This window comes from Stegostoma tigrinum, chromosome 34 (assembly GCF_030684315.1).
Source record: "Stegostoma tigrinum isolate sSteTig4 chromosome 34, sSteTig4.hap1, whole genome shotgun sequence".
Lineage (NCBI taxonomy): Eukaryota > Metazoa > Chordata > Chondrichthyes > Orectolobiformes > Stegostomatidae > Stegostoma > Stegostoma tigrinum.
The window spans coordinates 5,555,832-5,573,166 of NC_081387.1; the positions used below are offsets into that span (position 1 = coordinate 5,555,832).

General features: G+C 45.0%; 1 protein-coding gene across 1 annotated transcript in view; it reads right to left on the reverse strand.

The window, feature by feature from the left end:
- LOC125467707 (uncharacterized) overlaps positions 1-8,047 on the reverse strand; it is a 48,430-nt gene extending 40,383 nt beyond the window's left edge. The window contains 4 exon segments of the mRNA XM_059639408.1: positions 1,161-1,439; positions 1,558-1,833; positions 6,826-7,086; positions 7,404-8,047. Coding sequence (XP_059495391.1) covers positions 1,161-1,439; positions 1,558-1,833; positions 6,826-7,086; positions 7,404-7,455 — 868 coding nt within the window. The 5' untranslated portion in view covers positions 7,456-8,047.
- Between the last annotated feature and the right edge of the window lie 9,288 nt (positions 8,048-17,335).

Below are 17,335 nucleotides of genomic sequence, written 5' to 3' on the forward strand. Positions count from 1 at the left end.
TGTCAGTTTCCTTCCCAAAACAGCATTCGTGAACCAGATGAGTTTTTCCTGATAATTGACAACAGGTTAATGGTCATCAACAGTCTCCTCGAATTCTATATTCTGCCGTGGTAGGATTCAAAGCCGGCTCCCCAGAACATTACTTGGGTCTCTGAGGTAACAGTCCGGTGATAACAATAGGCAGTCACCTCTCCATGATGAGGGGATAGGTGCGTGACATATATGGGTTGAAAGACACAGAACGAGTAAGGAGGATGAGGCAGTGAGTGTTCGAAAACCTGCTGATATCATGTACAAACTGTCACCATTGATAATTCAGTTCCCTACTGCATCATACCTCACCAGCAGCATCTCGCTTCCAAAAAGATTTAAGGGGATAAGAGAGCAGGAGAAGTAAAAGAAGTTACAAAAAGAGAAATAAACAGTAGCAAAGAAAAAATAACAAAGGGAAATGGCAACATGAAGTCATCAGTCGAATGAGGGACACCATACACTCTGACTTACTATCTGGAGCCTCGGGAGAGGTTGATGAGTAGGAGAACTGCACGTAGAAAATACACTTTCCCTGTACTCCTGTTATGATATAAATGAGTCTGGTCTAGAAGTTTGCTGGGGCATATTTATAAATATCAGTATTTACTGCACCAACTAGATCCATCTTTCAGAATGCAACTTTCGTTTCTTGTTGGATTGTTTGGAAAATCCAAACTCTCAAGGATTTCATTTCTAGTTCAGCAATATGTCAAAGACTTAACTTCAGGCTCTCCCCAACCTCACGTTCATGTTGCCTTATCAGGAGAAGTAGAAGCAGGAGTAGCCATATTTGCCTATTCTACCTTTCAATACGAACCTGGCTCATTTTGTGCCTTACTGCCACTTTCCTGCTTATCCTCCAGATCCCTTGGTTACCTGAGACAACAAACTCTGTCTATTTCAGACTAAAATATATTCAGCAACAGAATATTCACATTCGCGTAGGGGACACAATTCATAATTCTTAAAGGGTGGCCATTTCTAAAGGGCAGTTCAGAGTAAGAACACCTCAGTATCTGGGGATCGAAAATTGTGGCAGTATCTCATTCATCTTCCCTTCTCAGCCATGCATGTTCTCCCGCACTCCTTCTCCCTTGCTGTCCCACACTTTCAGTTCAGTTCCTTACCCCACTGATGCAGCTTAGCCTCTGTCATGCTGCTGTGTTCAACCTGACAGGAATATTGATCCTCATCCCCATCACTGATTTCAATCTCTTTATGGATCTGATGAGTCCCATCGTGGTTCGGTCGAATCCCTGAGGATTGTGTCTCGGACATGACCTCTCCATTCCTTAGCCAGGTCACCTCGATGTCTACAGGATAAAATCCAGTGACCAGGCAGGAGAGAGTGAGCGGCTTGTCCTGACGATTGGGCTCACTCCTGGAGATGAACACTTCAGGCTGAACTGTGATGGGAAAGGGTGAGAACACAAACAATAGACAGACACCGAGTGGAATAGGAGAACGGTTTCATTGATCAGTGAGGTTAGATCTGAACATGGGATCAAAAATTCAAACACACACCTTTCCTTTTGAGATGCTCCTTTCCAATGTTTAAACGTGATTTTAAGCGTTCAACAAGCTCCACTTCCATCAGCCATTTCCAAAACTTGTTCCAGGATTCGTCAGAATCCCATTTCTCTTTTGTTTTCACTGCATTGTGATGCGATGCGACCCATCTCATTCTGTTCGACTCCAAACTAATGTAGTCCTTTCCGTCAAAGGCAACATTCATTGTTCTCTTAACGGAGCCATCTTCAGACACCTCAACATTCCTTATCCATTGCAAAATATGCTTTCCTGTCAAAGGTAAACAGTGAAATATATCAAATTTTCATGGAAAAAAGGTATTCAACGGGCTTAGCATTATCATAAATTGCTCTGATGTGTCAGTTTTACAGTATCTGTAGTTCTACAATTGCACCCATCATTACATTAATAACATCCCTGTGAACTTGGTATTACAGTCTTAGAGCCCCCAGTGGGCACTGTATTGTACTCTGCAGGCTCAGGTTGACAACTGCAAGTCTCCATATGCTCAGGTTCTGAAGGTTCAGTATTATATTAATAAATACCTGTGTGTTCTGTCTTGCATTAACAGATGCACTATGTATTCATACATTAGTAAAATCTTGTGTCCGTGCCATCTTTTAAAGGCCACTGTGCATCTGTATGAGTGCTGGCAATCTGCTGTTGACCATCACTGGAAACAATGGCACAGTCGCCACAAAACCATGCTCCCTCCCCACAGCACATACCAACAGTACTTACGTTATACGCACAATCCTATTCTCTCATCCTAGTCACTGTTTATTTACCACACTTGACCTGTCCTTAGCTGAGTACTGTCTGAACACCCTGTAAGTCAAGGCTACATTGACCCTATTACACTAAAAGTCAAGAGGGTAAATCAGGGAGTGGTGTGTGCTGCCTGATCCTCGCATGCTGCACCCTGAGCAGACAAAGAAGGGGTGTGACAGACACTGAACAGTTGTGACGGCTTCAGCAATCTTCCCAGGAGGAAGGTGAAGTCATTGAGCAGGAAGAACATCATCTTCTGCAAGATAGAGGGCCGCAGCAGCGTCAGACATAACGAGCAAAAGGTTAACAGGCAGCCACTTCCAAAAGTTGGACTAAGTTTTCATTCACTGACTGTCACTTTGTTGCTGCCACAACATAGCCCTTTGTTTAGTCCCAAAAGCAACTGCAGCTTTATGTTGGATAATAAGGTGTAGAGCTGGATGAACACAGCAGGCCAAGCAGCAGAGGAGCAGGAAAGCTGATGTTTCGGGCCGAGACCCTCTGTCAGAAAAGCAGTTCCTACTATCTCTGCAGCTTTGTGTTGGTTTTTTTTGCTTTTCCTGTTGTTTATTAGAAGTTGATAGGAGTGACTATTTCATGGATGTGGAGTGCAGATTTAATATATGAGCAAGGTAAAACTGCATGAGAAAATGCTTTGGAGGGGTTTCAGAAGAGGTCTACTCAATAGGTACCAGAAATCAATGCGTTATTACAGGAGAATAAGTTGGACATTCTGGGCTTGTTTTGACTGGAGTTTAGAAAAGTGAGGAGTTACTTGATTGAAGTGTATAAGATCCAGAATAGTCTTGAGGAAGTTGATGTGGAAAGGATTTTCTCTTATGGGCGAGTCCAGAATTAAGAGCACTGCTTTAAAATGAGGTGCCTTTCTTTCAGGAGAGAGATGGTGAGAATTTTATTTCTCTTGAGGATGGGAAACTTTGGATCTCCTGGCCTCAGAAGGTGGTGGAAGCAGGGTGATTGAATATCTTTAAGTCAGAAGTGAATAGATTTCTATTGGGCAAGGGAAGGGAGAGGTAGTGGGAGTAATTTAAAATGTAGAATTAGAAACGCAAACAAAAGGAAAGAAAATAAACAAATCAGTTTCACATTTTAAAGCTGCTAGGGCTCATGGAGGTAAAAACCTCATAATGCCTCCAAAAATGTGACAAGTTATGAGAACATGCAGCCTGCTCTGTTCCTGCCATTCCCATTACTCCTCCTGGAAGTGCCGTTCACAATTAACATGGCCAAAGGAATCACACTGAACCAGCCAGAACAGGTTTCCCTCCACACACAGTATTATCAAACACAGAATTTGCAGTTTTCTAAAGTTAAAGTGTATCATTCCAAATTATGACAATAAAATATACCGCCATAGCAGGTTTGATGAGGGTAATGAGATGTACATGGCCTTCCAGATGATACTTGATGAAATGCCAATAACAGACTTGTAAGCAAAGTCAAAGCTTATGAAATAAAAAGGACAGTAGCAGCATTGATAGGAATTTGCTGAGAGTCAAGAAACAGAGTAGTGCCTAACAGAGATATTGGGAACTGCAGATGCTGGAGAATCCAAGATAACAAAGTGTGGAGCTGGATGAACGCAGCAGGCCAAGCAGCATCTTAGGAGCACAAAAGCTGAGGTTTCGGGCCTAGAAGGGTCTAGGCCCAAAACATCAGCTTTTGTGCTCCTAAGATGCTGCTTGGCCTGCTGCGTTCATCCAGCCCCACACTTTGTTATCGTAGTGCTTAACTGTTGTTTTTTCAGAACAGACCAAACTCCCCAGGGAATGGAGCATTGCTTTTGCTGATCTGTAACCATAATTTAGCCATCGATAGATGGCACAATCTCAAAATATGCAGGTGAACTAAAATGTCGATTTAATGTGATTTGCAGAACTAATATTGTTAAACTTCAAGAGGTCATAGACTAATGTATGGTCAGATGGGTAGCAGATGACATTCAGCAAAGAGAGGCTCAGACTAAAGCTCTGTGTTCAGAAGAATAAGGGGCAGGCAATATAAAGTAAAGGTTATAAATCTAAAGGGATGCAAGAACAGAGTAACCCAATGTCATAAATCCATAAGTTGTCAAAGGTGGTAGGGCAGGTTAAAAAATTGCAAACATGCAAATAAGATCATGGGATTTACATATAGCGGCATAGTGTATAATAACAAGGAGGTTATGATGAACTTTTACAAAAGAAATATAGTTCAGTGTCAACTGCAGCACTATATACAATTCTGAGCACCACATTTAGGAAGGTTATGAAGGTTTTAGAGAAGACTTAAATATTTATGAAATAATATTTTTCTGTCACATAGGGATTATTGGCCTTAGGCAAAGAGAAAGATGACAGAAAGTTTAGTGGAGGTTTGATCAAGGTTGTAAAGACCATTTTTATTTTTTCCACCTGTGAACTAAGAGTGGGGAAAGGAATTGCTTCAAACAAGGAAGCTATGTACGAAGGTATTAGTAGCAGGTTACTAGAACACGTTCTGATTTGTATTTACAATGTTGCTTTTCCCAGCGGTATGGTAGAATTCTAAAAACATCAGTGTGTGTGGTGTGTGGTGTCATACGGTATGTGTTCAGGACAATTCTGCTCAGAGACAATCATTTGATTGCTTTTTCTCAGTTGACTGGTTGTGTGGGTTCAGAAGAGCTCAGCATAGCAACAACTTCTTGATTAGTTCCTGTATAGGCTCTAGCCTTGTACATAGACAATGAAGAAGCTTCCAGCCTGCAAAGAGAAAACACCTAAATCTTTCCTTCTCTGTCTCATATTCTCACTTATAATTTCCCCGCAAATTGTTCTCTCTGCAGATTCTCTTGTGGAAAAGAAGAGAAAAAAAAACACCTCCAGATGCACAGAATTCTGAAAGCGTGAATGAAAGGTAGAGTCAATTTACCCACAACCTTATGTCATTAGCACAGAATTGGAAGGATATCATTTAGGATCCAGACTGATGCCTGGATTGTGCTTCTCCGACAGTTTTTTTTTGTCTCCACCTATGATATTTGTGACTTGTTTCTTTGTGTATCTGTATGTGTATGGGAATTTTAAAAGGGGGTAGAGTTTAAGTTATAGAATTATAAGTTAGCAATTGATATTTCTTTCTTGCTATTGGTCAAAAAAAGTTTGATTATAATAAATAATTATTTTCTTGTTAATGAAAAACCTGATGTGCATAATCTTTTAACCTGTGTTACATGGTTAATCTGGGCAATTTGTGGTTTACTCAAATTTTCACGTTTGTGATGACTCTGGGAATATTGAGGCTTGGTTTCCAGCACGATACCCCTGTGACTCATGACAAGTTGTTCAAAATCTGGAGGGGCATAGGTAGAGTGCATAGGGAGAAACTGTTTCCCATTCATGGAAAGATGAAAAACCAGGGGTCACCCATTTATTGGGACTGGCAAAGTGAGTGAAAATTGTGCCCATAATGGCTCAGTTGGTAGCAAATCTTGCATCTTAGTCGCCCGGGGTTTGGCTTCAAGTTGCACTGTGGGCCTCAAACACAAAACTCAGAGCTGATTGATGCTCCAGTAGAGTATTGAGAAAGTTTTGCTGCTGGCTGAAGGTGTCATCTTTTGAATAACATGTGAAACTAAAACCCCACCTGCCTATATGGATTTTTAGGCTCAATTTTGAAGAAAAATGGGGATATTTGTCCTAATATCCTGCCAAAATATATCCCTTATCTAGCATGACAGAAACAGATGATCTGATATGGTCAAATTTCTGTCTGGGGAAGTTAGTTGGCTGCCACATTTTCCGCATTGCAACAGTTCTGCAATTCATAAGCACTTGTGCTTTTAGACATTTGCTGGTTGCGAAAATCCCTATAAAAATGCAAATTTTTACTTTTAAAATTGGTGAGTAGTTATATTCTGGAAAGCGCTTCCAGAGGGTGTAGTGGAGACAGATTTAGCTAAGGCACATCCACCACTTCCTCCGGATGTTCATTCCTCTGTGTAAAAAAACTTGTTCCCCCATCTTCTTTAAATTTCTCTTCTCACCTTAAAAACATGCTTCCAGTCATGAAATCTGCCGTCCTTGCAAAAAGACACCTACTATCAACCCTATCTATACCTTTTGTGACTTGTAAACCTCTAATAACATCACTTCTCAATCTCCTACGTGCCTGTAAAAAAAGGTCCCAACTTATCCAGCTTTTCTTTATAACTCAAACCCGGCATCATCATCTCTTCTGAATTCTCAGGAGCTTAATAATTTCCTTCTTAGGCCAGGAAAATTAAAACTGGACGCAGAATTCCAGAAGAGGCCTCACCAATTTCCACTACATGGCTTCCTTCTGTGTTGCAAACATTCCATGATTCTACAATTAGCTCATTAACTATACTGGATATCCAGGCATCTATTTTAAACATGTATCCATACTGTTATATTATCATGGCTGAGTAGCTTTCTGGTGCCTGATCAACAGGGCAGCTCTGGTGGAAATCTGAGTTGAGAATCTTACCTGATGTTTGGTTTGTCCCCTTCATTATTGTGATGAGATTTTCCTTAGCCATTGCGGAAAGTTTATTCCCTTGATTTGTGAGGTATTCCCAGTAATCATCATCAAAAGAATCCATCATCCACTGCTGCCGGGGGACTGTCCGCCTGGCATCACTGTCATAATGGGTCACAGGAACTCCATTGATCATTGCTACACCAAAATACTCAGGTAGGTCAGCAATACCAGAGGTTGCTATAAATGCCGTAGTAATGGTATTGCTGTCTGTAAAACAAGTAAAGGAACAATTCATTTACAAAAAAACTACCAACTGAGCAGGTATATTCTCAGCCATATAATGACGCTGCCCCAGAGACAGACACAGGGCGATGGAGAGGAATACAAACAGAAGCAGGCAGATACACGTATACCCGCCACAGAGAAGATACAATTGTAAATACCAATTCTTCTCCCTTTAATGAATATCGTGACACACATTTCCTGCCGATGCTAACATTTCTACTTCCAGTGAAAACCAGTCTACACCCAGGGCTGGAGAAACGACAGAGAGAGAGGATGGAAAGCTGAATTCTTGTACTTACCGGGAGAGACCCAGGAAAAACACAGGGAGATGGAGAGAATGATGAGCAACATTCTGGTAATCCACTGTGCCTATTCCAATCAGGGACCGGGAATAAAATAGTCTAAAATGGGGAGGGGGAAGACTGAACAAGGTTATTGAGACTCCATTTTACTGCTGAATTTGAAGACAGATCATTTCCTGGGCGAGAAACTCCAGAACCAGCGGACAGCAGAAGCATGTTTATAAAAGGATATCCAATTAAAATGACATATAGTTATCCGTCATGAGTTACTGAGAGGTCAAACTCGGGCGAAATAAATAGCAAGACAGAAGCTTAGGGGGGGCTTTCTGCGAATTCTTCAATGTGGGGGATGGAGAAGCGAGCGTGTGTTGTCGCTGGTGACTGACGCATTGCTCAGAGTATCACACGCCGGTCAGTGCCTGAGCCGCAGGGAGAATCTGCCCAGGAACAGAAACAGTTGGAGAAACTCACACGGTCTGGCAACTTCTTTGGGGAAAGTGAAAACAGAGGCCAGTAACCTTTCTTCAGGACTAGGTAGTGCCTGTCCTCTCAGTTCGTTCATCAATGGAGTAACGTGTTTCCTGAAAACGCCAGTCAGAGGGAGAGCAGCGGCATGCGACTACTGACTGCTCCTCCAGAACTGTTTTGTTTCGCTTTTCGCCTGACTGGAGTTTTGCAGGGACATGGGATGGTGAGCTAAGTGGGGTGGGGGATGTCGGCGACAAGAGCAAGGGACTAGCTCTTAGCCCCCACGATTTCGGGCATCCGTGCCTCAGAATGGCACCATTGGATGTCAGTCCCCTAGCCTACCCCATATCTGACAAACCAGTAACCACAGTATCCCGGGGCTGATTCTTATTGGAAATCTGCCTGTTGGTTTTAGTGGCTTGGGGATCACCGTCACCTAATATAGACGGTGGAACATTTATTGCAATTTTCCGATAGTTTATTAATTTCATTGTGTTTGTAAAGAAGCAACAGTTTAGATTAGATTCCCTACAGTGTGGGAACAGGCCCTTTGGCCCAACAAGTCCACACCGCCCCTTGGAGCATCCCACCCAGACCCATCCCCGTATAACCCACACACCCCTGAACACTATGAGCGATTTAGCATAGCCCGATCCACCTAGCCTGCACATCTTTGAACTGTGGGAGGAAACTGGAGCACCCGGAGAAAACCCACACAGACACGGGGAGAATGTGCATCTCCCCTCCCCCCACTGCATCCCAAAACCAGCCCAGCTCGTCCCAACCTGTTCTTCCTCTCACTTATCCCCTCCTCCCACCTCAAGCCACACCTCCATTTCCTACCTACTAACTTCACCCCACCCCCTTGACCTATCCATCCTCCCCAGACTGACCTATCCCCTCCCTACCTCCCGACCCATACTCTCTTCTCGTCTAGCCATCTTCAGTCTGCCTCCACCCCCTCCCTGTTTATTTCAGAACCCTCACCCCATCCCCCTCTCTGATGAAGGGTCTAGGCCCGAAACGTCAGCTTTTGTGTTCCTGAGATGCTGCTGGGCCTGCTGTGTTTATCCAACTCCACACTTTGTTATCTTGGATTCTCCAGCATCTGCAGTTCCCATTATCTCTATTCAATATTCCAGTTGCAACCTTGCCAAACTTACAAACTAACCGTTGGGAAAACTCAACATGGAAACCAGTATGAACTTTTGGTGACTCCAGTTGTGTGAGGAGCCAAATGACAGCAGCCCACCACCTGTCTTTAAATCTTCCTGCTCAATGGCAAGCTGCTTTCCTTTTGGAATGAGGGACAGAGAGGCTGTATTATGAAAGTGGTTGACACTGTCATTACTATTGGTGTAAATGGGGATGTGTACCGAGTGAGTGAGAAGGCAGCAGAGAAGGCATGCAGGATTAGTGGTGACAGGCGTTTGGGAATGGTGAGCGCAGGTGAAACAAGATGTTACAGACATTAGTGAGAGCGGTCGAGCATCAGTCTTGGTGTTAGCTGGGTACTGTCGGAGAACTAGTGCGAGTGTGAAGTATCAGAGAGAAGATGATAGACCATAGCCTGATGGAGGGGAGAAGCTCTTTGACCTGCTTCCTACATTCCTCCAGCTGGCTGAGATTGCTTTAAGTCAGGGTGCAACCCTGCAGACACCCCCACAGGACTGATCTCTCTGGACTGTGTCAAAGTTTTGAAGATAACACCTTTCAGCCTGCAGGTCATTTTCCAGTAAATGGTCAATCCCTTGCAAAGGTAAGTTTAAGCTCACACACAGCATTACTGGCCTATAATACTTGTTTTTGAAGTGAGCTTCATGGTGCCTCAATGCTTTCTGCTGTCAGTCTGTAAAAATAGTACACAGGAATTTGCAGTTAATACTAAAAAAAGTCTCGAGGCTATCAAGATTGGAGAAAGACATGCAAGTAAGAAATTAAAGAGTCAAAATAGAAATGATACTTCATTGGGATTATCTATAAACAGTAGTGCAGGGGAAAGTGGTTAAAAAAAGATTGGGAACAAATTTGGACAATGTTAGGGTTTCTGGATTACAGAGAACCATTGGGTGATGATGTATTTGTCTTAGCTGTTTCAGGTGATGCTATTCTTTATCTTTCACCAACAATTCCTGATTTGGTAGCTGCAAAACCTCTCCCCAGTTCTCTTTTCTCTCTCGTTTTCCTGAAATTCTACCACATCTTTTCCAACTGTGTTTTAGTTAGAGTAACTGTGTTTGGTTACAATTCAGCTTTTTTCACCTGTTCCAAAATCTGGACTGAAATACTGAGTTCACATTTTTAGAATCCCCTCTCTTTGTCTGGTTGTGTATTTCAGTCTTACTGTTTCACTACATCTTTTAGCTGCTCTACACTTAAGGACACAAATTCTTACCAAATTAAGTCCTCTTGTTCTACAAACATCTCTGCATCAAAATTTAGCCATCTTAACTTTCTCATATGTTATCACTTCCTTAAAGCTTGTTGCTGCAGTATCTTGCTTGTTTTTTTTAAAAAATCATCTATATTATTATTCCTTCCATTTCCAAATTCTTTAAAGTTCAAGTTCAGTTCATTTGCAACGGATTTAATTTCAGTTTGAAGCTTTCAGTTGTCATGGATGCTTTAAAATGCGTTTCACTAACAGTTGTAGATAAATTTGTTTATCTTCTCTTTAGGAGTGAGAAATTCAATCTGTAATAACACAGAAGAAAGTCCCTTTATATTTAAAAGAAGAATTGATTAATGTTTGCACTACTCAAGTAACTTCCAGTGCTATAAGGTTACTATTTCATTCCCAAAAAAAACCCCATGTATTTACAGGTGAAAGCAAAAACTGAAACTGACTGGAATTGAATCAGATCAGTCTTCACTCAGATTGGGTACTTCAGCCATTTGACTGACATGAAGGATTTGTAATTGTAGGGTTGCTTCATCAACTGCAAAAGCGTCTATTGTCAGTGGCTGGGGGGATTATTAATTTCATAGGAGTGTTCAGCAGATCAGATTACAGGATGAAGACAGGGGATCTTTCACAGGTGTGGGACTTTTCAGCTGTTTGAAGATGTTTCATAAGGAAAGCTGTTTTCAAGTATGTCCCCTGTTGTCCCTCCCTGATGGAAACAGTCCTGCATGATGGAAACAGTCTCACATTAAAATGTCTCCTTCATGTTTCAAGATGGCTCTCCAGACTGTGATGGATACCCTCTCTTTAGAGAATGCTCTGTGTTTGTTGAGTGCCCTGTTCTTTAAAGCGTACCGTCTTTGTCTTGTTTTCCTGCCTTTTTACTATCAGCGTGACTACCTGCAATGCCAAAGCTCATCCCCTAACATGTACAGGCATAGCCGTGGCAACAGCTTGTCGTGGCAGACTGCAGAAGTGTCTGTTTAAATGCACCGCTGGGCAGGAGATGGCGGAGAGGCTGAGGGCTGGTAAAGAGGTGGGCTTCCTGTCCCTGCTCATGTCTGAGGAGTACATCTTCTCAGCCGTCACTATTTTGCTACATTCACCCTGTTGCCATCACCTCACTGCCCAGCCCACTTCAGCTGCCAAATTGCCCTTTCCAGAGTCAGGAGTCGATGCGTAGGAGCTGGCTGGCTGCTTCGGCCTCTGTTCCTCACCCTATTCACTGCTCCCCCTCAGGTGCCCCCTATTCAAACTCCCTCTTCCTTACCCAGATCCTCATTCAGACGCTAAGGTGCCCAATGAAATGGCTGCTGGTGAATAGCAGCTTGCCAAGAAGCTGTATTCCTGGGTGTGTGTTTATTCGTCATGCCACTTATTCCAACTTTCCCAATAGAGTCATACATCATGGAAACAGACCCTTCAGTCCAACTGACACATGCAGACCATAATCCCAAAACAAAATCAGCCCCTTCAGCCTGATCCTGGCCTATGTCCATCCACACCTTTCCTATTCATGTGCTTATCTGAATGTCTTTTAAACATTGTAACTGTACCTACATCCACCACTTTCCCAAGAAGTTCATTCTACACACGATCTACCCCGTGTAAAAAAAAAAGTTGCCCCTCGTGTCTTTTTTAAATTTTTCTCTTCTTATCTTAAAAATATGCCCCTAGTCTTGAAATCCACAATCCTAGGGAAAAGACAACTGCTATTCACCTTATCTATCTATCTCATGGTTTTATAAACCTTCAAAAGATCACCCCTCAACCTCCCATACTCGAATGAAAAAAGTCCCAGCCTATCTAGCCTCTCCTTTTCACTCAAACCCTCCTTTCTGATAAATGTCTTCTGAACCCACTCCAGCTTCATCATATCCCTCCTATTACAGGGTGACCAGAACTGGACAAAGTACTCCAGAAGAGGTCTCAGCAATATACTGTAAAATTTCACATAATATCTCAACTTCTATACTGAAAGGACTGAGCAATATCAGGATGGTCAGACAATGGCTGCCAGACTCAATGTTCCATATCAAGCATGTGGTAGTCATACTATAGGATTGATTTCTCATTTAGCACTCGAGGCATTCATTAAGAACAAGGCTGCTCTCAGCTTCAGGGAAACCAGATCCTTTTTATTTCCACTGGAGTGTATCATCGCCCATAAAGTTGTCTCATTCTGCGTATCATACTCCACGTAACCCTAGTGTATTTAATTTCTCCTTTGTCATTTCTTGCTTGAATTTAGAATAAAAAATGCTAGCATCAATTTCATTGAAGTAGAAATACTCGGGAGCGAGATAAGAGCAGGAATAAATGAAGCAATAATTTGAAAAGTGGTTGGAACAGATAAAATACCTACAGAAAGAGTTTAACTTCAATGTTTATTAACTTGTGTGCAGGCCTTTATGTCAGTGTGGAAGCAATGATTGAAGAAACGTTCGAAGGCCCAGATTCTGTGTCTGAAACAAAACGTTCAAAATAAAATGAGTGAGTTAACAGCTCATAGAGCAGTGAGTGGGGAGTTAACAACAGGATAAATTGAGGCCCAGGATTGGGGGCCCAACACTTCAGTGTAAAATGAGCAGGGAGGCAAAGTCAGCAACAGGATAAATTGATCCATGATATAATCCATTCCTTTGCCTAATTGCCTTCTCTCCCTCTGGGCTCTTTCTCCACCTATCCACTCACTCCTTTCCACTCCTCCCAATCCCCTCTATTAAGCATATACACCACCTTTGTCCACCCACTATCAATTCAGAAGAAGAATCACTGGACCTGAAGCATTAACTCTGCTTTCTCCCTGCGGATGGTGCCAGACCGACTGTGTTATGCACAATTTTCATTTTCTATTCCAGAATCCTGAATACTTTCCTTTTGAGGTAGAATGAAATGGGGATCTTTACCATTCTCACCCTTAGGTTATTTCTATCTTTGGTTCTATCATTTGACTCAAACTTCACATTCTGTTTCCAAATGCTGACTGGTCTGTTGTAAATTGGTACGATTTTCTATGTTTTGTCTCTGATTTATGTTGAAGGTAGATAAGATTGCTGATGCTTAATCAGTAAATATCAATATTAAAAGGCATTCGGTAATGAACTTTGGAACCGGTTAGTAACTATAACCAGTTTCTAATGCTGTCATTACAAAGGCTAAATGTTACATGAACATGTTGTACTAAGTTATTCTTATAGTTAACAGTTATCAGTTTACTGTTTCAGATATATTTTTCAAATCATGAAATAAATTACAAATGATCTTCTATCCAATTGGATGGGACCTCTTTCCCAGGTTCCATTCTTAGCTATTTAATGAAAGCCAGAGAATCACCTAGGATTGTTTCTCTTCATGTTCGTGCGCTGCAACACCCAGTGTCCTCCAAAGATTTGTTCTTGGTCCTCTCTTATTTCTCAACAACTTGCTGCCCCTCCATGTCATAGAGGCATAGAGTCATACAGCACAGAAACAGACCCTTCCGTCCAAACAGTCCATACCAACCACAATCCCAAATTAAACTAGTCTCACCAGCCTGTGCTTGGCACATATTCTTCCCAACATTTATTATTCATGTTCTTATCCAAATATCTTTTGTATGTTGCAACTGTACTCTCATCCACCACTTCCTCTAGAAGTTCATTCCACACACGTACCACTCTCTGTTGCCCCTCATGTCTTTTTTTAAAAATCTTTCCTGTCTCACCTTAAAAATATGCCCCCTATTGAAATCCCCCACCATAGGGAAAAGATACCTGGCATGCACCTTTATACCCTTCATAATTAGCGAGTTTTGAGAAGATTTGTAGCTCAGGTAGAGGCTCTGGATGTGAGTTTGCTCGCTGAGCTGGAAGGTTAGTTTTCAGACATTTCATCACCATTCTAGGTAACATCATCAGTGAGCCTCCGACGAAGCGCTGGTGTTATGTCCCGCTTTCTATTTATCTGATTAGGTTTCTTTGAGTTGGTGATGTCATTTCCTGCGTTGGTGATGTCATTTCTTGTTATTTTTCTCAGGGGATGGTAGATTGGCTCCAAGTCAATGTGTTTGTTGATGGAGTTCCGGTTGGAATGCCATATTTCTAGAAATTCTCGTGCGTGTCTCTGTTTGGCTTGTCCTAGGATGGATGTGTTGTCCCAATCAAAGTGGTGTCCTTCCTCATCTGTATGTAAGGATACGAGTGATAGTGGGTCATGTCGTTTTGTGGCTAGTTGATGTTCATTGATTGGGACAACACATCCATCCTAGGACAAGCCAAACAGAGACACGCACGAGAATTCCTAGAAGCATGGCATTCCAACTGGAACTCCATCAACAGACACATTGATTTGGAGCCAATCTACCATGCCCTGAGAAAAAGAACAGGAAATGACATCACCAACACAGGAAATGACATCACCAACCCAAAGAAACCTAATCAGATAAATAGAAAGCGGGACATAACACCAGCGCTTCATCGGAGGCTCACTGTTGATGTTACCTAGAATGGTGACGAAACATCTGGGAACAAACCGGCAAGCTCAGTGAACCAGCTTACATCTGGAACACAATAAAGACCCACTCTCTTGTGGACCGAGAGGAGGAGAGTGCTGTCTTGGAGGTGAAAGGAGGACGTCGGGTTGGCTGTGCACCCTTGCGACCAGTGGATCTTAATGCTGGCTTCGGCCTAACGCTGGTTTAGGGGAGCAGCCAACCTGCAATGATGGCTGCGGCAAGTGCTCGTGCCCCAGGTCAGGGGGTCCGGAACACCATCCGTGTTTCCGTAAAGAAGGTGGATGAAGGTGCACCTGTGGACCACACCTTCTTCGTGAAGAGGGTCCTGTTGGACTGTTGTGGGTTCGCTGCTGCGGACATTTACTGCCTGCAGGATTTCCACGGAGGAGGTTTTTACGACGTGACCTTCAGGAGTGCCAAGCTTTGCGAGCGCTTCCTGGAGGTTTTCAAGGAGAAAGGAGGTGACGGCCCCCTCTCTATATTGACCACTGTCCCGCTGTTTGTGATGCCAGCGCAGAGGAGCCGTATGGTGACTGTACACACGTACAACCTGCATGTGCCAGCAGTTGATGTCCTGACCTTCCTCGGAAGGTACGTGAAGGTGGAAGGGGACCTAAGTGACATCGTGGACCCCTTTGGCATCTGGACGAGTAAGAGGCAGGTCAAGGTGACGCTGAGGATGGGCGCAGACAGGAATGTCGTACACCCACCATCCAGCTTCGCGATCGGCGAGAGCAAGGGCTACCTGACCTATGCAGGGCAACCTAAAGTCTGCCATGCCTGTGGTAGGTCAGGTCACGTGGCGGCCGACTGCAAAGCCACCATCTGCAGGAACTGCAGGGAGGAGGGACACCTTGCAAAGGATTGCCCACGAGAGAGAAGCTGCAACCTTTGCGGGGAAGCGGGCCACTTCTATAGGGCATGCCCGCAGCGGGGGACCACCTACGCCCAGGTCGCCGGCAGGGGCAATGCGGGGCCAGCCCCCCGGAGGAGAGGAAGGCACCAGGGCCCAGCAAGGACCCCACTAATGTGCAGGAGGGCCAGGCCGTGCAGGAGGGCCCAGCCCCCGCAGGATTGGCCCGAGGCCAGCAAAGCACCCCTGCAGGCTCCGCTCCCCCCGACAACCCGGAGTCGATGGAGGCGACAGGCGACCCAGGGGAGTGGAGAACGGTCCGGAAAGCGAGGAGGAAGGTGCGTCGACGGGGCCAGGAACCGCAACCATCAGGCGGGAAGAGGCAGCTACAGGGGGGCTATAAGAGCTCCTCTGACGAGGAGGATTCGGAGAGGGCCCGCCCGAAGCAGAAGTTAAAGATCTCGAGGGAGAAGGAAAGCAGCACCACGCTTCCAGGTGACGGGAGGCGTCCTGAGGCTCCCTCCGACACCCAGTCAAGTGCCGCTGGAGCACTGGAGGGCCTCCCGGGACTTCCAGGCGGGAAGGAGGTAACAGCGCATCCCCAGCCTGACCCGGAGCCGGACCCTCCTGCCTCTGCACCCCTGACGGGGGGATGCCACCCGGAAGGCAGCACGGATGGTTTCCTGAGCCTGGAGAGCGTCCAGCAGTTAGCCCGGGCAATGGGCATGAAGGGACAGATGGAGGGGCTGGACCTTGGACTTGGGGAGGGTACTGCGGTCACTGCCCACAATGGGGGTACGAGTTGCGAGCATTAATGTGCGCAGCGTCAAGTCAACCGCGAGATGTGTGTCCACGTTGGCCTACCTGACCACCATCAAGGCGGACCTCCTGTTTCTGCAGGAGTGCGGGATACCGCACCTCGGCAGGTACGGGAAATGGTCCGGCGCCTGGACCTGTGGGCCTTCGATCTGGTCGGGGTTAACGACTGTCGCTCCTCGGGCCTGGCTATTCTGCTGCGGGGGCGCGACTTCACCATCTCTCAAGTTCAGGAGGTGGTGGGGGGGCGCCTCCTAGTGGCTGACATCACCTACAGGAACGCTCCCCTGAGGCTGATCATCGTGTACACCCCAGTGGTACGGAGTGAGCGGTTGGCCGTCCTGCAGCGGCTTCCACCCCTGCTGGCTACATCCAGGCCAGTCATCCTAGGCGGAGACTTCAACTGCATCATTGATGCAGATGGAAGGTTTGGCTTGGGGACAGCGGGTGGGGGGAGTCAACTGGACGCCACGTCCAGATTCCTGATGGGCACGGTGAAGGACGCCAAGCTGCTCGACGTCTTCAGCACCCCTGCAGACGGAGCGCAGCGGAGGTACACCTGGTCGTGGCCAGATGGGTCTATCCGCTCAAGGATAGACTTCCTGTTTGTGTCACGGGCGTTCTCGGTCAGGTCCACCGGCGTCGAGCCGGTGTTCTTCTCTGACCACTGCCTCCTGCTGGCCGACTGTCACTTACAGGACGACCAGCTGGCCGGCAAGGGGACGTGGAAGCTCAACACGACTCTGTTGACCCCAGAGAACGTCGAGGAGCTTAAGAGGGAGTACGTTGATTGGAGAACCATGAAACCCCTCTTTGAGTCTCCAGGCGACTGGTGGGAGACGGTGAAGGAGAACATCAAGAGGTTCTTTGTCCTCAAGGGTTTTCGGAAGGCG